We start from the raw sequence: 22,596 nt of genomic DNA on the forward strand, positions 1-22,596 counted from the left end.
CTTCCAGGGGCTCAGCACAGCCTGGATTTCCTGCTTGTTGTTAGTCTGCTGTAGGCCCTGGACTCCAGCTGTATAGCTTATAACCTTTTGTACTCTAAAAGGGGAGTATGTGCATGTGAGTTCGGTCCTCCATCCTGCCACCTTTGCTGTAGTGCAGCATTCTTCCATCTGTTGTCATGCTAAAAAGAAAGTTCAAACTCTGTGGTTACCAGCTCTAAACACCATTTTCTAAAGCTTTCCAGACAGCTCTGGAACACACACACACTCTCCACATAGGCTTTAACAGTAAAATGCTGTGAGACTGGCAGTCACCCAATCAGTGTGGATAATCCAGGGACAGGAATGACCAAAATGGTTCCTGGTTTGCAAGCAGCAGTGAGGAGAGGAGACTCCTGATTCCAAAATCAAAGGCAGGGAACACTTTAATCACAGAGCAGAAATACAGCTAAGGGATAAAATCAGAAGATTTTTCTGAAACATCGTGGAGAGGCATGGGGAAAAAAACCACCCCAAAACAATCAAACTCCAGGTTAATACATGTCTGCCCCACAGCAATGGGCAGTGGTTTCCTTGACTGTCACATACAACTCATAGCCCAGATTATTAACTGGACTACCACCAGTCCTCTAGGAAGAAAAGAGAGGGAGATCTTGCTCTAATAAATATTACAGTCTATCCACTTCTTGGAAAACAACTGCTCAAAGCAACAAATGTCATTATCTGATCTCCTGGACAAATTAAATGTGCGTGTTAACTGGAATCACTTCTGGTTTCATTGTGGCACTGGAAATATTCTGAAGTACTTTTCTGAAGGCTTAAGGGCAAAAAAAATACAAGAAGTTGCTTTGATGTACTACCATCTGCTCTAGATATGGACTGCATACCCACTATTGAGAAATGCTGTCTGCACTGGATACCATCCATCTTGGAATATTCTTTGAAGAATTTACTGGAATATGTGGAAAGTTGTGATAGAGACAGCTTCACACTCCCAGATTTCTATAGCAATATACCTCAAAATGCTCACATCTATTTCTGCATGAAAATCCAGATTATTCCAGGCAAGAGAGAAGTGTTAAACATTCACCAAAACAGAAGCAAGATCTGAATTACGCAAGTGGGCAGAAGCATTTGGATACCTCTTCATAGAAAATGTATGGTAGCATCTGGGCTAGCTGCAAAAGCATCATCTGAGCTTCCCCAACAGAAAGCTGTCATACATCTGGTGATGTAGCTATCCACAGCTTAGATATATACCAAGATTCAGCTCGCTGCCTCAGGCAAGAATTTCAGTTAGCCAAGCAGAGTGAAATACCTAGCACAAGAGGCAGGAGTTAATGGCACACATTACAATTATATAAAATGAGACCCATGCTTGTTCCCCTTGAATCTTTAAACTGGATCAGACACAACAAAATCAATCTGGCCTGGTCAATTAGGAGTTTAAATAAAGAAAAAAAAAAAAAAAACCTGCTATGTGTCTACATAATATGGGAAATACTTCAGATGCTTCAGGTCAGTGGCATAGACCAGTGTATTGAAAGGATCATGACTGCAGTGCCTTGCAATGAGACCAGATGCAATCATGTCCCCTTGCAGCTGGAGCAAAGCCACACCCATCCCCACACTGATGAAGTACCTTGGTTTTACCCAACTGCCATTCTTTCTTGCTGCTGTCATAGGTCTGAAGAAAACCTGCACATACAGCTTTGCTGTTGTCTGAGAGGCTTGGGGCCTTCACAAGCATCTTGTACCTAAGAACAAAACAGAATTTCATCAGATTACAGATGACAGCAACCCCCTCCCTCTCTCTTCCCAATATTTTAACTAATTATCCTCCTCCCATTAGTTCTTCTTCCTCTGGGACCTTCCTTCTTCATGTTTGCCATCCAATTTGGAAATTTCCTTCCCCCAACCTTTATCTGTTCCTACTACAGTGGCAATTATTGTTGCAATCCCACTAGAAGAATACAAACTTAACAGCATTTTTCGGTAAAGAACAACTGTCTTTTTGAAACATGTGCTTTCATCAGACACAAGTTATTTTGTTCAGTATAGGGGTGGCATTTAGTGCTCCAAGAGACAAAGGAAGCAATGTTCAGTGTCCCTTCTAGCCTTAAACGTCAAAAAATCCTTTTGATGTATCTCACTAAAAGAAATAATCACTCCTTCCAATATTAATCATCAAATATACTGTCCATTAGAATTTTCTTCAGCTGCCTAAAGGTTTTAAGCATTTTCTTTCTACATATTATGACCAGCTGGGTTTCACAGCATCACACTAACAAATCTGTGGCAAAGCTACCAAGAAAAAAAAAAACATCAAAGAAAAAAAGGCCAAAGACCATCTGGCTATTTTTCCATTCTGACTTTTAGCCTAAAGGCAAAAGTCAAAAAGTCCAAAAAAAAAAGTCCAAAAAAAAGTCCAAAAGGCCTTCCAGATCCGTCTATGGTATGAGCATTAAGACCATGCTTAGAAAAACATCCCACAGATGATCCATACCAGAAGAAGCAGTTAAAGAGGGAACAGTCGTATAGAATTCTATACTTTGGGGTTGTTCCAGCATACAACGACAGCAATTACCTGCTGAGAAAGTCCTGGAAAAGGCGCCGTACAGGGAAACCTGCTCTCCGAACTTTCACTGTCTCCAACATCCCTGAGTACCGGAGCTGATTTAGCACCACATCTGGATTAAAGAGGTTCGGTGCCTAAATAATGATCCAGAATCAAAACCAAATAAGCGAGGCAGTCACAGGCTGTATATCTGTTCCAATGTAGAAAGTCAACCCTTCATGTTTGGGCATGGCAGGTAAAAAAGGGCAATTTTAGGTCAAGGGGAAAGCAACCTCACAACACTGCATATTGCAGAATAAGGGACAAAAGGGAATTGGGCCGATTCTGGAAGAAAAAAAAAAAAACAGTTTGCAAACTGCACTCACAGTCCAACTGTGGTAGGAAAGCATGAATGTCTGAACACCTACAGAGTGCAGAACTCTGAGTCAGTTCACTTTGCAGTCTCTCTTTTCAGTTAAACTGGAGACAAACTACAGAACTGTTTTCTGGCATAAATCCCCTAAGCAGCCCGTCCTCTGCCGTATCATTCATGGTTTCAAAACATGCAAAGAAAAGGATCAGTTCAAAGCTCCCCACTCAATCTAGTTAGCAGCATGTCCTCCTGCCACAGCTCACAGTACAAGTGAGAGCCAGCCTGTGCCTATGCACTGTGACTTGCTCATGATGTGTCCACCTCCACTGCCTAAGAGCCAGGGATCTGCAGGAGACAGTGCCTACTGCAGAAGCCCTTCATTCCAGAACTGATTTCTCTACAGGCACTACAAACAGGAGTGATTGCTGCTTCTACCACAGCTCTGGACTCGGCACAAGCCTAGTTAATCCTCCAGGCTTCATGAGCATTGGAAGAGGTGAGAATGGCTCTATAATCTCATATTCAGCATCCAGTCTTTCCATCTGATTACCAGGAGGAGGGTGTGTTTTTTCTCAACCAAAAAATAACTAGAATAAAAAAGGGAAGGTGGGGAGGAACTTTTACCCTCCGTTTGAGGCACCTGTTAGGCATTTGTGCAAGGGCATGCCCATGCAGGCCTGTGTCACACGCACACATATGGCTGGGAGATAGACTTACCTTTTCTGTATTTGGTTTGATGCAGCGGATGAAAAATGGATTGGAAGTACTAAGTGTGGCCATCAGGGAATGGAGAGAATCCTAAAGACCAGTGAAAGAGACCCAAAGGATCAGTCACTACAGAAGGGAATGGGGCTACATTTGATGCAACAGGGTCTTCAGGCAGCCTTCCCATTCCTAATGTCCTTTTACTCTGCCTACCATAATTTCAATAACCCATGAGATTCCTTCCTGTCCAAAACATACCCACAGAGTTTTCTCTTAAGACTATTTATATGGCCATCCTTGTTCTTGGAGCTGTATAGCTTTTGAGAGTTAATTTTTTAGATTTTTCTCAAACTTTAAATACAGGAAAACAAAACAGTGAAATGAACAGAAGGTCTGCAGGCAATCTAAGTGTGTGAGATTCATACTTGCAAAGCCCTCCTAATAAGGTTTTATTGGAACTGTCACTATACCTGTAAAAATGTGGTCTAAAAGGACATATACACTTAGCTGAAACACCCAACCAATACGAAAGAGCAAAGAACCTCAAGAACTTAATATACTTAGCAAAGTAGTCTCTTCCTCTGCCACCCTGCTCAGTCTTATCATCTCACATTTTATACCAGCCATAAATCCTTGGGGCAGTGGCATTGTCTTTTTTTAGTACTGCAACATTCCTGCACATTTTCAGTGCTGGACACAAAACAAGGATGAATGACTTCTCTTGGCTGCAGGCTTTGCTTTATCCATCTGCTCCTCCCCAGAAGCCTGCTGCTCTCTTGGAAAACATCATACCCTGAACTGGGAACTGACAGTCGGTCTGCGCCTCTGGGTACCCATCTTCAGTGTCTCTTCACTGCAACGACTGCAGACTCTTTCAAAAAGGTCATAGATGAAGTCCAGCCTAAGGGAGAAGAAAAGAATTAAAGAAGATGCAAGACACCTACCACCCGTGAGAAGATGGTTCTTATTACTGTCAGCTACTGCCCCGTCCCATTGTGACACCCCTCATTTTTATACCTGCTGTGCCAGAGTGGCTGCAGGAAGCAGTTCAGCTGGGCACTTCAGTGAGGAAATACTTCCCACGTGGCTACCCAGATCTCATGGGCTGTCCTGTATGCCACACTCAGCTGCAAAGCCAGAAGCCCCTTCTCACGCTTTCAAGCAGGACATTACACAAAGGAAAATCTTCATTCTGCACTGGCTAGGACACCTCCCTTGAGCAAGGAGGGAATGCTCAAGGGACACCTCTCCTGAGCAAGCAATGTCCCCAGGCAAAACTACCTTGAAGGTATGCCAGCTGGACTGGTGATGCCTCCCAGACTTGCTCTCATAATTAGTCCCCATGACCTGATCACGAAATTGGAAGCCCAGCTCTTTTGTGGCCAGAGGAATTCTAGAGCTACCCTCCATGTAGGTCAGTTCTGGGGACTCTTCCACCATTTTGCCACTCCTGAGACATTGGTGCTGGCTCTTACAAAGCTGCACAAAGCTTTTCAGAGCTGCTTGTGCCAGTTTATTGTTACTGCTGCTTCTGGCCCAACTTCCCTTCTGGCATGCTGAAAAAGCCTGAGTTCTTCCATTATGCCGGACAATAACAACCACAATTCTGGCCTCAAGCCTCATGTAAAATGTTCCCCATATGCCACTGTCCAAGTGAGACAACTATGAGCAGCTCACAGTCTCAGCTCCCTCAGGTTATTTCAAAGCTTCTTAGTGCACACTCTGCAGCAGCTTCAGAGAAGATGCAGTTCTGAAACAGTCTCATCAGGCTGGAGCCCAAAGGCAACACATGGACTGTGGTAAGAGACACATGGTAGAGTTGCTGCTCAAAAACTTGTAGAATCTTCTGTGTTATTAAACGCCTCCCTCTTAATAGGCCCCCACTTCTGTTTCCCAGATCTTGTTCAAGATCAAAATTAGCTCATTTCTCTAAGGTCATGTTGCAGCTCTGGGATATAACGTTAGGGTCCATGCCCAGTGCCACAGCAGCACCTCAGTCTGGCTCAGGATAAGATGATTTTCACTAACAAGCAGGCTGGAGAAAGAGCAGCCTCTGTATAAAAGCTGGCAATTGCCAGCATGGCAAAGAGCATTGACTCATTCAGGGAAAACTTTGCCATTGTTGGTATAGGGTGGTAAGAGGAAAAATGAAAAGGAGTGGGGGAAGGGGGAAAAGAGAAAGGGAAAGGAGGAGGGGAAAAAAACAAATTGCCTGGAGGGACGTCTGTCGTGCTGTTAAAGCTCTTTTTAAAACTAGGTCAACATGAGTCCTGATTAAATCTGTGCCTCAACTGACTCTCCACCTCTCCTTTCTTCTATCTGGACACTTGAGCACAAAGAGAAGAATGATAAAGAATGATGCCTGATTTTCTGGCAAAAGCAACTTCTTTCCTTGGTCTGTTTCACTACACGAATGTGGCTTAGTTCTGCCCAAGAGATGTGGCCTCCTGGCAAGCATACCTGCTGTCCTTCAGCATGTTTAAAATGTCATCACGAAAGGTATCTCTGTTCTTCTCCAGAAAGCCTCTCACATCATACAGCACCTGCAACACCAGAGCAGCGCTGTACAGATCATTAAGTCCTTACATACCAATGTACAAGCCTCCAGCAGAGCTTCACAGTAACATTGCAGGCATGTGCCAAGATCTGAATTTCTGGGGTCAAAGAGCTACAGAGTTCTGCAGTTACTGGCAAGAAAGTGGCTTTTAGCCATCAGTTAAAAAAACACCAAAAAAAACCCTCGAAAACAAGAGCCAAGTGAAACAGCTGCAAACATTTGCCTGTTGGGAAAGGGTCTGTGTGGAAATCCTCTGCAAGGTGTGAGGTACTCTATTCACTTCAGGAGAGTGAGGAGAATGGCCACCCAGTGCCCCAACTTCCCAAGCGCAAGTGTTCAGCAGATTATTCTGGGAGGAGGTTAGCCCTCCTTTAATGTGCAGGTGTCCTCCCTTGGCACACCTTCATCAGCTTCATATCTCTTCACAACAAAGAGCAACATTTAACCTTAAAGGCTCAGAACCTTTTCCTTTTTGCAATAGGTATTCAGCCCTTCCTCCTCCTCCTCCTCCTCAAAAGTCAGATTTTTCTAGGGATTTTTCCTTTGAGTTTTGTTTGTTTGTGAATGTCCAAGAAAAGTCAACAAGAATAACAGAAGTAAGGAGTTTATCCCTCAAACAAAAAGTTACCTGAGAAACTCAAACATCCAAGCTGGAGAATATAATACTGAAGAGTGACACACTATTTTAATTCCACCACACTCACTGTACTCTGGTTCAGGACATTAACTGTGTGGAAACACACAGCTCAGAGACATTCTTGGTTTTTGGAAGCTAGAACTGAGGACCTCAAGTTCAGAATATACCAAGCATCTCACAAACACATCGTGAACACCTACCTCCCCTGCATAATGTCTTATGCCAAACTGATGGTCTGTCACCCGAGGCTTCACATAGTAGGGGTTGCTCTGAAATGAAAGAAAAAGAAATTGTCTGATAATGCTGGTATAAGAAGAAATAGTCAGGTACTCTGCCATGACTATGACAAGGCTGGGATGGGCAAGGACCTTTGCTCTTGCAGAGCCCGACCACATCTGCTGCAGCTATCTGCAGCTACATTACAAATATGTTACTCAAATTTAAGATGGAAATATCCAGCCCTTCAAGGCATTTCTCATGTGAGCAAGGGCTTGCAGAATCAAGGCTGCGGAGGCATGCCATGGATGAAATGTTAATTCTTGTGTGTCTGACACCTGAGGAGACTGAGCTCCACACAAACCATGTGGTGCAGGACACAGGATCAGGATGCAGGGAAGATGGCAGCTTTGCATAACACCTCCACACCTTTTCTTCATTGAAGGAAATAACATTCCAATTTCCTGTCTTCCTCTATATTTTCTTTCCTTGCACCTCTCTTCCCCTACATTCAGTATTCAGTTTTCCTTTATCTTTTTCCTCTCTCATTTCCCCCCCTCCTTTCTCTGTTCTGTGAAAACCATTTTAACTATTTAAGAGCAGCCACATTGCTCTAAACCAATAATCTATCCAGCTAAGTATTCTGTCTCTAGCTCTGGCTATGTAGAGTACAAACAAAGGAAGTAAATCATACTTTCATCCTAATATTCCCTCTAATTATTCCTATGAGGTCTGCCTAAGTAGTAACCCCAAATGGATTTCTCTTTGAAATACTTGCTCATTCCACAAGTGAACCCATGCAGACTTCTTGCATCTGTAGTATCCTTTCACAGGGAGCTCTCAACCAACTACACAGGAACTAGAGCTGCTTGGATTTAAGCCTGGCTTCCATTAGTGCTGTTACTCTTCTCCAGGCCACGTGTGATTTTTAAACCCATCACACCCACCCAAGTTGTCTTGTCTCCACCCTGCAGGTCCCTTCAACGCAGTTTTCTGTAGCACTGAAGCTGTCCCAGACCTGCTGTTACCAATTCTGACAGAAGCCCTCCTTGAGTGGAGGGGCCCCATGGTGCACGTGGTTCAAAGTGAAGGTGATCTACAGATTATACAGTGCAATAAACAATGTTTTCTACTTTTACTGTTAGTTTCCTGGGAGCTTATACTACTTCTTCAGAGGGGATTTTTATTACTGCTGAGCATTTTGCTGGTATTTCTATGGAACTCCATCACAGCCTCTGGGTCTTACTCCTGAAGAGCAGCAGTCAGTTCAGGGGCTATAATTTCAAAGGTGAAACTGGGACTGTTTTCCTTCAGGCACAGCATTTTACATTTATCTACACTGTTTTTCATTTTCATTTTCACTTTAAAACACAACCAGTCTCATGAGGCCCCTCTCAGAGCAGCCTTGCCCTGTGAGTCATCAGAAAACCTCAGTGCTTGCAGGAGAAAGTGTCTTACAGGCCTCCTGTCACTGAGATATTTGACCATTTACATTCTGTGAATTTACACAGTTGTGAAATCAGAACTATAGACCTATAGTTTCTTACAATACTTTCTAAAAATTAATATAATTCCCCACCTTCTCAGACAAAAGTACTAAGAAAATTTTAAGCAACATGTTGCATGATGCTGTTTGCAATTTGGCTCTTTCATCTTCAAGATCTTTTAGCAATATTTAGCAGGTGGACAGCTTCTGATGCTGATAATTTGTTAGTGCTACTGAAATTTTTTCATGTTTATTTTTTTCTTTTCACATTCATCCCATTTTCTTGCTCTTCCCTTCCCCCCATAAAGTCATCTTTTTCCAATCACAAAATTCCACTCCAAACATGACTGCTACTGGATCTCTCATGTGGACTGCCATCCTGTTCTCCTCTCCCTCTCTACCAAGCCCTTATATTTCACCCATGCTTAAAACACTTTTAGTTCCTTCTGTTATCTTTCCTATTGCTCCTCTCTCCAGTTGTTTCAGAGATCATATTCTCTTAAATCTCAGCTTTATGCTTTTCCTCCTTAAGACTACAGCATTGCACAGAAAACACAGAGAAGAGGGCTTGTTTGTATCAGGCTTCCCAGCAATGCTGGCTGGATGTCTTCCAATGCTCTTCCAGCCACCACTAGAGACTTTAACTGGTATAAAAAATGCTTTTGTCTTCAGCAAATGCAAATCCTAGAGCACTCTCCACTGTTCCTCCCTATACTTAAAACTCTGCCTCTTCCATCTCTTGTAAGGTTCCTAGGGCTCCATGTTAACTGCTATTGCCTCAAAGCAGACAGAGGTGACACTATGAACAGCTTAATGAAAAGGCTAGTCAATGCACAGAAATCACCAAAAAACAGCAACCAAAATGTAGTGGGGCATAAAGGAATGCAAAATAATACTGGCAGTCTCATGCTGCTGTACAATAAACCACAGGTACCTTCTTACCAAGGGAACTGCATTCTGGTCTGATTATTTATCTCAGAAAAGAATAGAGAAAAAAATATGTAGACAAATTCAGAAATGAACAGCAGGAAGTGGAGCTTTGAAATGTCTCCATTTGGAGACAAACTGAAGAGTTTCGGACATTGGAGAAAGAAAATTCATAACAAGTGATACATTATAAATATTCATTAGTTCTATATTAAGAAATGCCAACAACAATTATAAAAAAATAAGGTAAATCAGGCATTCTCACATTTCTTGACCTATAAAACAAGGCAAAGCCACAGCAGACTAAATTGAAGGCCTTGATTTAAGCCTAAAGAAAGTAAATATTTCCTCAAAGCTGTAAGTAGCCAACCAAACGTCATTGCTATTGCTTCTAACTTGAAGTCATGAGTATTACTAGCAGAGTTACAATGCAAATATGAAAAATTAGAATATCTGCATCTGTGCCAATTTAAAAAAAAATCAGATAAAGGATACAGACTTGTATGTTTTCAGGTTTGGATGGAGCCTGAAGTAAAAGACTAGAAAACGTATTTGCTGACAGTGTTCTTACTAAAGTAGTTAATTATTCCATGAGTCCATGCTACAGGCTTTAATTTGCTTTGTTTTCAGTCTATTTACTATTTAGAACAAAGTGTTGGCTGTACTAGAGACATGGTAAGGGAATGCTACAGTGATTTCAGTGGGGTTTCTGTGTCCCCAGGACAGCTTTCTGACCTGCATGAAAAAGCCATTCCACTACTGTGTCCAGCACACAAGAAAGAGGATGAAAGAAATTAATTAATTAGGAACAATAAGAAAGCTTTCATTAAAAGTCATGAGGCAAAAGCCGTCCCCAGCCTCAGGAGACAGATTTGACATGCTCTGGAGCAGACTGCTGTGAGTCAGCTGGCAGGAGAAACCCACACACACTGTGCAGCCACATCCTGTGCCTGGGGTGCTGCCTCATGTCCCGTCACAGACCAGCAGAACCTGACTCCATCCCATGCTGCAAATCCAAACCTCCTCTGCCCGCAGCCTGTGGAATGCACACCCCCTCTTCTCTAACGTGCATAGGAGACCATTCTCAGGTTACTTTACATATTACTGTTCAGTGCAGCCCTATTAAAAACTCACAGGTTCAGGCCTAAGGCATTTTAAATTTCCTGCACAAAGCACATATTTTACATCAACAAAACCTTCACTTTAGGTTTTGAAATGCTGATGGGGCTAACATACTGATCATTTGCCTGCCAGGTTATTTTCTTACTTACCATATGCTGGCTGTGAAGTTTTTCCAGAAGGGTGTTGTCTGTGCCTTTGGGGAATCTACTCTCTTCATTCACCAAAGCCAGTAGACCTAGTTTCTACAGCCAAACAAGAGACAGGCTTTTACAGTCAGCAAAAGCTTTAGCTACACAGCACCAAGCCAAGAACTGGAGATCTGAACAGACCATTGAGCAATAACCCTTGAGTTATACCCAGCAAAACTCAAACTGAAAGCAGAATTCTGGACAGATAATGCATCCAGCAAGCAGAACATAAATCGAGACTATTTATAAAAAATTCACATTAAGATTTTATTTGAATGCTAATCCCTGTCTAAAACTATGACACCCTTCCCAAGCTTATGCTCAACAATAAGCCAAGATCTTCTTTCCTGAGCCAGGACGATGGGTAGAACAGCTCATACTTTTGCCAGGCCACTATGGGAAGAGAATCTAAGCAATTATCTGCTTTTAAAACCAGGGAAGTTCTCAAGACAATCAGCAGTCCCCATTGATCCCTAGAAACTGCCACAGGTAACTGCTTACCTTCTCAATAAGGTCCAGGCACTCTGCATTATCCATCCAGTCAATGGCTTCCCAGTTTATCCCTTCCCTGACAATCAAGAACAAACAGAACAAAGTTGTGAAATGAAAGATCTAATGTCCTGGGGTGTAGGAGAGCAGAAGTAACTGAGCCTGGCAGCTGTCCCAGGACTCAAGGCAATTTGCAGGAATTAGACTTTGCCATAGCTGAGGAAAAATAACAAGGGACACCTATTGCACTGCTAACAGAAGGAGATGGAAATGAGAGACAGCCTTTTGTATACATACCAGTGACTTAGACTGATGCTTTTCTTACAGTCATTGAGCAAATTTCACATGAATTTTAAGACTGTGCTCTTTCTGGAGTGAGGAGGATCAGCCCACACAGTTTGCTTCAAGAGTCAGCTGCTGACCCACCAATCTGGAAAGCAGGCCTGAAGCACATCTGCCAGAAGACTGAACCACAGTTCACAGGTCCACCAAGAAAAGAGACTGGAGAGAGTTTTCAGGAAGAGTTTTGAAGAGGGTGATACAGATAAGCTGTGGCCTGACATGCAAGGAGCTTACAGGGTAGCCCTGCATATTTCAGAACAGGAGCTGATGTAAGTACAGTAGTGTAATAATATTCTTCAAAAATCACCCATGACATTCTATAAATCTGCTGAATGTGTTTTTCCCCCTTATCATCATCTTATGCTCCCATAATACAGGACTGTCTGTCTGTTTCCAGAATTCAGAGAAGCCTAGAATAGCTCTTAAGAATGCAAGGAAGACTAGAGGCTATGTGTGAAACTACTTACTGATATTCTGATACAGACACCTTTCAGGTGGAGACTAACATTTTGAAGATAGTGGAGCTGCTGCCTCCAAATGCTTCAGCCCAGGCTTCATACTTTAAGGTTCAAAGCATTGAGATAAGATACATGAATCTATTTACTAAGCCTGAGGAAGCAGATTTTATATGGTGAAAGATGAGCTTTAGGTACACTGCCTTAGAATAATTTGATATGTAGTCAATAAAAAAATCCTCTCATTTCTTCCAAAGTTCAACTACAGAACTTAAACTTCTAAGCAACCATCAGGCAAGAATCATTTGTCATGATGGTACCATTTTTAATATAAGATTCCTGCAATGATGGAACTGGCCTAAGAAGTGAGCACATAAATAGCCTTGCAATTTTGTAATCTTTAGAAATTAATGAATTGCCTATTCAACTGTCTCCCTTCACAAGGCTGCTCTCATTTGCCCACACTGACCCTATTCAATTCCTTCATTCACAAACATAAAGGCTTCTGTTTCAGAGCAACAACTCAAGTATTTGTCTAGCAGCCTTCTCTAGAAGCAGAAATACTCCAGAACATCACAGGTACTTCACAAAATACAATCCAATATGAAGCCCACAGAAGAGGAAAAAGCTGTGCAGAAAGCCCCAAGCTCAGGAAACAGCTTGATGTAAATCTTGCTGAGGAGAAGAGTCCTTTTCACAGTACAGGAATCTCTAGGACAGAAAGAGCTGTCAGATATCACTAACTGTCTGTCTTCGGGGAATCTGCTTTTTGCACACCAAGATTCCATCTACATTACACTACCACTGCCATAGGTAAATCATTACCAAAGTCAGTAATGCACCCAGTGACCATGTACTCTAATGGGTTAAAGCCCAGGAAATTTTCATTCAGCTGAGAGAGAAGGAAATCTGGAGTTTCTAAACACTACAATGGAGAATGCTTTTTCCTGGAGATAAGTGACTTATGCTGGCAAAGCACATGGACAATGCTTAACAAGACCACAGTCAGGGTTGTACTAAGGCCCAGCTGTGTCTCCTGCTTCAGTGGTAGGGATTGAGCAGTACAGGAGGAATTATGTCCTTCCTCCTACTACTCATGAAAGCAGTGGGGGCCCCCTCCCACTGTTTGTCACCTGTTGTACTCCAGCTGCTCCAAGGAGAAGATGTGTTTGTTGAAATATTCCTGGAGTTTCTCATTTGCATAGTTAATGTTAAACTGCTCAAAACGATTCACCTGCAAGAAGAAACAATTATAAAATTTTACATTCTTGTTCTTGAGCTCTAAAAGAATGTCTATAAGCAACAGGGAAGGTGCCAGGCCTGGAGTAAAGCCAGAGAACATAGTGGTGTCAGGTGGATATGAGGAGGACAGTATGGAGAAGTCCAGTAGAACAGCTTTTGTAGCCCATGCAAGGTTAATTGAGTAAACCTAATTCATAGTAATTCAAAGTATGCTAAAGGCAATTATGTTCCCTTATTGCAAGAAAGAAATAAATTCCCTGTTAGGTCACCAGGCTTTCTCTTCTGTGAAATATCTGAGCAGTCACTCTATGACTGTTAAACATACATCCCACATCAGCTGTAGTTAGAAGCATTACATGCAGGATTCTCTACACAACGCAAAACAGACGTAAACAAAAATTCTACATGTAGGATTTGGATATATGGTTCGAATACAAATCAAAAATTCAGGATTATCTATCACAGACGATCTGCTTAGGATCTCTATCACAAACCAGACCTTGAAAATCAGCCTATATGAATATGGCTGGCAGAAATGGGACAGCTAAATGTATCTTTCTGCTTTCAGGGAAAGTGGCAGGGGAGAGATCCCAGAATGCTCTATGCTATCCTTACCAGGATGCAAACCCACTAAAGTTTCTTCCAATATGCATTAACATCTCCAAAACCAACCCACCCCACAAAACACAAAATCCTGACCTGAAAGTTCTCGAAGCCAAAGATATCCAGGATGCCCACAGACTTAAAGTTTTCCTTGCCTTTGATCTTTGTATTAATCTTGCTAATGAGCCATGAAAAACACTGGGAATAGAGTGCCATAGAGAGGGAATCCCTGGAGTCAGCTGCCTATAAATACAGAAAGAAAAAATTAGTCACAAAAGAGATTAGAAGGCATAAGGGCCACATGAATCTCTACAGGACTTCAGGTTCCCCCACTCCTCTTCAGGTGTCCAGTCTCTGTACTGGCTGTGTGAGTACAGTATTTATTTGTAACAAGTTTTCAAATAGCCAGGCCACACACAGATAAACCATGGTCTTTGGGTAACCGCACTTGAGAGGGTGAAGGAAGCAACAAAATCAATGGCATTTTTTGGAACAAGCACTGGGACAGGGAAGATGGCAAAATACCTCAGGACTAAGCCCAGGGCAGTAATTTGTATCACCTGAGCCAACATTTGCAGTGACAGGCAAGGTATCTCGGTTCAGTACTCCTAGCAGAGCTGTCAAGTGGGTTTCTGCTCAGTTTTCAGAAACTGGTAGGGCAGGATTTAATAGAATGTTCTGTCACCAAGTTACCCCCAAAAAAATTCCCTTTCCAAAACATTCCTGCAAACAGCATTATCCTCCTGGAATCCAGTTAGGCTGGCCAACAGCCAGGACACATAGCCCAGAAGTTCATTGCTTGAAAGTTTCCTGCAGTTGACCCAACATCCCATGCAGATATCATAACCAAGTGTCAGACGTGGAAAAAATAACTTGTGATCACTAACAGGCAGTAGATAATTCGGTATATGTAAACACATTGATGAACATCCAAAATTAAACTTTCAGCATCTCAAGCAAAAGCCTGCTACGTGATAGCTGCACAAGGAATGGACTGGTTGCGTATTTTGATAACACTTGGACAAACAAAAGTGGCACACCTTAAATCCTCCAATTAATAAAGAGACATGAGACAGAACCACATACTGGGAGTCTGATCATGTGCTGTCCTTCTGCACGTACACTATTTAGAATGGGAAACCAGAGTTTAGGGTTCTGGAAAGAAGAGAAGGCCAAAAATAAGGGTCCCTAACAAGAAGACATGATCTCAGAGGATGGGAAAAGGAGCCAGGAGAGAAGATGACAAACATCATGACTGGAAGAAAAATGCTGGAAGTGGGGAAAGAGCCTGGAGATCAGAGACATGGAGATAAATGTCAGGGCATGCCCAAGGACCTTGGCTGTGGTAGTACCTGAGAGTGGTAACTGCAACTGCACAATAAAAACCCAGACAAGCTTTTGCCCAACCCTCCTGAACAAGCTGTACTTGTCTAAACTCCCAACTGGGAAAAGAAGTTGACATCTAGAGAATTCCAGAGAATGCAATGCTGAGGAGTGAGTGAGCCAGTATATTAAATAATCAAGTAGGGTGAAACCTGTAATCTTGTCATTTCATAAATAAACCACAGTAAATAGATTACAGATTGTTTCCCCTGTCTTGCCTGTGACACTAGCAGGGCAATTCCTTCAGTAGGCCAGACCAGCAATGACAGATCTAAATTGCACCCTCACCCCCTTCAGTTTAACAATCCTAAGTAACATGAGCTCTTTGCTAATGGCACAGGCCAATTGTTCCTGACCCCTTCCAGTGTCTCACAAACTTCTGCAGTGCAGCCTGCCAGATCCTCCTTTTCAACCAGCCACACTGGTCTTCTTCTCCCTTCTCTCCCTAGGTATTATTTCCTCTTCAGCAGCTCAAAGCTGACACAGAATAACCTCCCTTCTCCACAGAAGAGAACATTTCAAAGCATGGCCACACATGCCTTTTCTGGATATGTCTTCTCTCCATCACATGATCTGCCTTATTGGTTGGGACTAAGAATGCCCTCAAGGCCATGCCTCTGTAGTGTATCTGGCTACACAGTAAGTTGGACACATTTTCCAGGAACGGGACCTCCCCATCCAGCTGTAAGCAAAGCCACTTTCCCCACAATATGGCTCAAATGAGATTCTCAAAGGCGCCTTTCATCCTCCGATCTTTGCCTGCCTTTAGGCCAGTTTATCTATTCAGCCCACTGAAATGTCAAAGCTCAGATGGGTAACGAGCCCATTACATAATGAGAAATCCCCAATAATTCTGTCCCCACCACAAGTGGGAACAGGTGGGTGCAGCACTTGGGCTTAGGCAGGAGCAGTCTTTACATGCCAGTGTTGAGTGCAACAGGCTCACCTAGTGAAGACAGCTAAATGGCAGCACCCATTTGCTATCACAATTTTCTTGTGGCCTTGGTACTTCATTAGGCTAGAAGCACTAAGTGTGGGTGCAATACACACACAAGTCAGGAATAGCTATACCATCAGGGAAAGCTCTGTTCAGGGAGACTGTAAATCCTACAGCTGCATACCATTGCTGTGGGCTTCATGAAGTGCCTCTTGTATTACCTGTTATCCAGCCTTCCACACTGCTAGAGAAAGATGTGGCTTATTTAGAACAGACAGCTGAGAAGAAAACTGTGGTGTTGGATACTGAGATATCTACCACACACTACAGGCTGAAAAATAATTTTCACACAATTTCACTGCAAAGAAAGGTCACAGACTATGCCAAAAAAGGAGACCATTTCTTAAAGGTAAAGCTTAGTTTGTGACATATTAGCAGGTGTGTCCACAGCAAGAAAATAAGCAACTACTCTACTATAATGAGCACTGCTGAGACTTCAGCTTGAACCAGTGCCCAGTTAGGGGCACTCCACTTCTTAAAAGATGTGGGCAAACAGAGACAGAAGACAAAGAGATTTAGAAAATTACTTACAAGGAAGCACTGAAGGAACGAGATTGTTTAGCTTAGAAAAGAGAACACCACATGAAAAACGTCACAGAAGCCAAAGCTTGTAAGGTGGACAGCTGGGATGTCAAAGGTAATCTAAATATGAGGAAAATCTTTTCAACTCCAGACTCCACTGCAGCTAAAGCAGGATACTTAAAGATGCTGTGAAATTCCTTCCATGGGAAATCTGAAGGAAAGTTAGACAGACATCCATCAGAGAGAGTCTAATAACTCTGGCTTCTCTGCCAATGTAGGTGTTGGATTGATAACCCTCTGCAGTCTGTGCCAGCACATGACTTCCATTACAGATGTTCAGTTTGCTATAACATGATGCCTTTTCCATCCTAGTAACAGTACTCCTTGTTTTCCAGTGGCTTGCTTTTTATTAATGACAGAGAATTTTCTACAGTTATCTGTGTATGGACCTAAAACACCAAGAGTGCCCTCAAGTGATCAGCAACACCACAAGAGCTATGTATCAATTTATTTGGTCCTCCTTTGCGGTTGTATGGATCCAGAAAGAGGCTGCTGTGGGCTAACAGCCTAACATCTGCCAGATGTTCTGTGGGAACTGTGTGCCAGCTTTTACTTCCCAGTAAACACAGCATAACCTGGGAGTTCTGCAGGTTAAAGCATACACGTGTGCAATTACCACAAAGCACCTGATGCACCTTCTGCATGACACAAATATGACCAGTTCCTGGTGAGTGAAGGTGACTTAAAACCAGTATTGTGCACTGGTATTTGCAAGTGAACTCCCCTGTAAAGCCTGAAAAGCAGAGTCAACACTGGGACCTGAGCTACCAATACGGGCAAACAGGAGGAAACAGGAGGCCCTAGGCTGGAATGGGTGACACAGGAGGAAGGCTCAGGGCCTGGAAATGCAGAAGTGGCACACTGGAGGCATACACTAGGACACTTACCTGCTCCACAGTGAGAGGGGAGCTGATCTCTTCCCCACGCAGAATCATGGACCTCTGTGTCAGCACTTCAGAAAGCTGAAAGGCGTCTAAGCCCAGGAGGTCACTGGCAATATTCAGCACTAAAAGGAAGACACACTTTTTTCTCCTGCATGGATCCCCATCATTCAGGGATATTTTTGCAGTTTGGTGAGGAAATCCCAGGCACTTCTATAAGGCAAGTGACTAAACCCCAGCACAAAACACACTCCTCTTTACTTGATTCTCTTGGGCATACCCAAACCTGTATGCTCACATACCCAGTCTGAGGCTCACACATCCATTATGAACCAGTCACATACTCATGTAAGTCAGCCTTCCTGCTGACAAAAGGAAGAGCAAAACCCTATGCAAAACTCAGCACCAGCAAAACACTGCATGAGAAGGTATGTTTTTGTAAAAGCACAATACTGCAGTCTGATCATGGGATTGCTAAACTTGGATGTTAAGAAGACTGGCAATTAACTTAAGACTTGATGCACTTGTAATACATATTTATTGGTTCTGTTTTGGGACTCACTTTGCAGAGCAGCTCAGATTAGATAATTGTAACAGAGTGCACATTAGCAACTGCTTCAAATGAAGATGGGGGAAAGTCTCTTAACAGATCACTTTTATCTCAAACTCCTTCCTGATCCTATTTCTTCCATTTCTTTCAATGCAAAAGCGAAACTGTGAGGCTGTGGACTCAGTCTGAGAATATCCAGGAGCACAAATGGATCACAGGGCCACAGACCAAATAAATCCCACTAGTACCTTGGAGCCATGAATCCTGTGGTAATGCTTTTGTATGGTTAAACTACAGGGAACCTGCTGGTTAAGGTACTACAGACCAGCAAAACAGAGGGAGAAAGGCAAAGGGAGAGGGCTTTACTGGGGGCCTTATGGGGCTTTGCATGGTCTACCAAGTTGCTGGGTCCTACTTACCTGCTTTTGTTGTAACCTGGGCCCCACCAGCTGTCATGAATTCAACGTTTCCCAAATGAAGTGTGCCAGAAAGAAGTTTGAAGATGTCTCTGATTTCTTCAGTGCTGAAGTCCACCACCTTCATGGCAGTCTATGAAAAACCAAACAGCTAATGTTAGCTGTAGGTACAGCCAAGTTCAATGCAACCACTGGAGCCAGGTCCAGTGTGTGTAAGATGTAAAACTCAGAATTACAGTCACCATGATTACAAATGAAATGGGATGTCACAGCACCTCTCTGAGCTATACATTTGTCAATGATCTTTACTGCCTCCCATTCTCTCCTACATTTACTGTATTGCCACCTAAGGCAGGTGGGCATTTGCCCTTCCTTAGGGTTGGACTTTGCTGCCACCATCAACAGTCTGTCACAGGAAGAACCTGTTTGTGCCTGTGTGAGGAAATCCTACCCTGAACACTGCCAGCACAGGTTACAGGTGTTACTGGATGGCTTCCACATTCTCACTTATTTTCTTCCCTGAAGGATGGATCCATATAAGATACTTAATTTACTCTGATCCACATAACCCCTTTAACTCTGTATAGTAGATTTATGCAGCAAGATTTAAAACCAGGCTTTCAGCATTAAGTGCTATCAGATAAAAATGAAGTATGGCACATTCCCTCTTAGTGCCTGCATGTGAGCCAGGGTTCTTGTGGCACAAACTGACTTTGAGAGGTAGGACCTAGTCTTCATGCATTCACCCTGTCAGTGAATTAACCTCTGGGATTCTAGTTCCCTTCTTTCCTCCAGCACCTCTTCAGTTGAAGAATAAATGCCATATTGCCGCTGAAACTTCTGCTGTACAGGTGATTCCTTCCCTTAAATCACACCTAACCAGGAGCTACTGAAATCCTAAGCTGACTCTACTCATCTTGCCTATCTGCTTACACCTACATTATTAAAACCTTCATGCCAATAAGCATCTATCAAATAAAACATGAATTTGCACATTCATCCTGCTAATTCCTTAACCTCTGATAAACAGAGGTCTGTTGAATCTCTGTAGTATTTCAGAATAGGTGATTGGCACAGGTGATATAACTTTACTGGAATATTTCTGGAGAACAGTACCTTCAGACCAAACTGTTCCCCTTCTAATGGTCAGTGTAAGGCTTCCTGCATCAGGCTATCTAGGAGTCACCCACGAACCATTATGGGGTGGGGTTCCGCTCCCCCAATTTTTTATAATTCTAAATTATTATTCATACTGACTGTTTCCCAAATCCTCCCATTTCTGTACACTAAAGCCAATTTTGGAGTCTTGTTTTAGCTGAGTTTTGGACTTGTTGAACACCAAATTTTGGCTTAAGGCAAATCAATTCTGCCTGTGAGATCCAGACCATGCAGCATGTTTAGTCCATGAGACTGTGCCCAAAAGTTCAGGAGGAGTTAGTTCATAGACTCACCATGACCTTACTGAACATCTCTACATCATTCAGGTTCTCATCAGTCACACAGCCAGATTGGTTCAAGTAGCGATAAGTCTCTGGCTCACAGAGGGAGAGGCTCTCTGCAACAGAAGAAAAAGAGGCAGGGGAGAGACAACAATTTATTTAGCAACCAGTCTTTTAGTTCATAGAAAAGGAGGGTGTGCTGTAACAAAGCTTGCAGATGGTAGGCAAAATTATTTAGAACAGTCAAATCCCAAGCTGCAGAGTCTCAGAAGAATTTCTTAATACTGAACTGACTCAAGAAAAAACAAATTAATTCTGCCTCCAAAAGTGTTTAGAAAAATAGTCTTAATTATATACATATGGTAATGACCTCTAAATTAGATATCATAATTTGACACAGAGTTCAGAAAGTCACAGATTTCTGAAGACATTCAGTGCTAAACAGCAGTTAAAAACTGAACATAGTTCACAAAATTAAACGTAAAACCAGAATTAGGTCTCTGCATATCTGCTGTGCAACCACATCGTAAACATTATCTGCAGATTTGATCCCCCATTTCAAAAAGAACATAGGAAAACTAAAAGATCAATGGAGAAAGGAGGCAAGGATGATCAAGAACCAAAACCACATTAGAGATGGGGAGGTGAAGCAGTCAGGGACACCATCTTGGAGAATTAGATGGGGTGAAATAGCAGAGATCTGTTGAAGAAAATAATCTGTTTTGTATGCTTTCCTTAAGCAACTGATAATAACCATGATCCACACTATCTTCCTTTGCTTTAGATTGATCTCTGAATTGACCTAAGTAGCCATTCTTGCACCTATCCCCTAAAACTGAAATCCTAATCCCTTCTATTCTGTCAGACCCAAATCTTCCATCTGATTATCCTAACACACAGAGAATAAAAGCATAAAGAAATTCCCTAGGCCCCCAAAACAAGTACAACTGTAACATGTTCCTGCCTATCTGACCTCTCCAGAAACACCATCAGTGCTCAGCAATGCCTGGGACAGATATACACAGATGTTGTCAGGGGGATGCTGCACTACTAAGAGGATTCATCCACAGGCTGCAGCTGCCACTTTCTCTGTGTGCACTTTTTCCAGACCCAAGTCTCCCTTTTTCCAAGTACAGAGCTATAAACCCTTTGCTCAGACACAAGACATGTTCTGGCTCTATAGCACTTCCACTACATCTCTGGTCTTTGTCATTCTCTCTACTATTACCTAGACTGAAGATTTTTTCTAAAAATATATCTGTCAGTCCATCCTTTGAACTCCTTCAACAGCTCCCACCAGCAACTGAATCAAGGCTCTTTACCCTTCCTCTGCCTCTAGCCAGTTCCATTACCTCATCACTTTGTACATACTTTTTCCTTCAGCAGAGAATGCCCAAAGTCTTTTCTCATAAGGGATTTCTGTCATCCTTAGCCTCTCTTAACTCACCTTTCTGTTTCCCACAAAATCACCATGTGGCTGGCCTTCAAGAAGAAGCTACATATCAAGTACATGAAATATTCATGTTCTTACTCACTTACACCTGCTTCACATGTTGGACTGGAAATAGGACAAGAGACATATCCCAGAAAAGGAAATTACCTTTCTGCTCCCCACTCACACCAGCTAGAAGAGCATAAAAGATGTGGTAGTTCCGCTCCCCGGGGTTCTGATGTACCACCCTGTTCTGAAACAAAGAATACAAGAGTAGCCAGCAGAAAGAGATCAGACTTGTGGTTGCAAAGGCAAATAGAGGACGAGGATACAGGTAAATCTCCAGTGCCAATGCACAAGAGACACTTCTTACTATTTGATGATGGTTTTGCCTTAATAAATTCTACATCAAAGATCTTTGTGGCTGTGCAACTGAGCATACACAGGAACAAACTGAACTTTGTCAGTTCAGCTCCTCAGTGAATTCCTGACTCCAAAGTAATCTACATCCAATCACAGATGCCTGCATTTGGAGTTGTACTCCACATTCTTCTCTGTGGAGCTGTGTTTCCAGGTACTTCCCTCTCCCTTTCTCCTCAGTAAACAGTTCTTTCTTGGAGTCTCTTTGTAATGCACAGTTTATCAAAAATGGGAGAGCAGGCTGTGATATATACAGAACAAATATTGCTCCTCTGCCTCTTCCTCAGTTGGGACAGTTGGAGTAGTAACACCTAAGGAGTTGATGATCTCCACACTGCAGAGGAGACAGCCTCATCCAGGAGGTGATCTGGCACTGCCACACCTCCTATGAGGAGAGGGTTTACCCAGCATTCAGTAGAGTGGATACCTACCTTTTCCAGTAAATCTGAACAGCATGTTAAGGAAAAAACATCCAAGTGACAGAAGCACAGATTTCTTGATGATAGGCAAAAAATGTTCTTAGATACATTGGGATGCACTCTGCAACAAGCAACAAATCATGAAATAACTGACACTTTGGAAAGTAGGTAAAGAGTGGTT

General features: G+C 42.6%; 1 protein-coding gene across 1 annotated transcript in view; it reads right to left on the reverse strand.

The window, feature by feature from the left end:
* Positions 1-22,596, reverse strand: part of LOC134047084 (unconventional myosin-X-like) — an 84,225-nt gene that overhangs the window by 35,816 nt on the left and 25,813 nt on the right. Inside the window, exons 9-23 of the mRNA XM_062498010.1 lie at positions 22,428-22,441; positions 21,745-21,829; positions 20,157-20,260; positions 18,709-18,838; positions 17,746-17,864; positions 13,993-14,139; positions 13,185-13,285; positions 11,267-11,333; positions 10,727-10,819; positions 7,027-7,095; positions 6,093-6,175; positions 4,425-4,533; positions 3,645-3,725; positions 2,585-2,709; positions 1,640-1,754 (exon numbers count right to left, since the gene is read on the reverse strand). Coding sequence (XP_062353994.1) covers positions 1,640-1,754; positions 2,585-2,709; positions 3,645-3,725; positions 4,425-4,533; positions 6,093-6,175; positions 7,027-7,095; positions 10,727-10,819; positions 11,267-11,333; positions 13,185-13,285; positions 13,993-14,139; positions 17,746-17,864; positions 18,709-18,838; positions 20,157-20,260; positions 21,745-21,829; positions 22,428-22,441 — 1,442 coding nt within the window. The remainder of the gene's footprint in view (positions 1-1,639; positions 1,755-2,584; positions 2,710-3,644; positions 3,726-4,424; positions 4,534-6,092; positions 6,176-7,026; positions 7,096-10,726; positions 10,820-11,266; positions 11,334-13,184; positions 13,286-13,992; positions 14,140-17,745; positions 17,865-18,708; positions 18,839-20,156; positions 20,261-21,744; positions 21,830-22,427; positions 22,442-22,596) is intronic.

The sequence above is a fragment of the Cinclus cinclus genome, chromosome 9, assembly GCF_963662255.1.
Source record: "Cinclus cinclus chromosome 9, bCinCin1.1, whole genome shotgun sequence".
In the NCBI taxonomy this organism is placed as follows: Eukaryota; Metazoa; Chordata; class Aves; order Passeriformes; family Cinclidae; genus Cinclus; species Cinclus cinclus.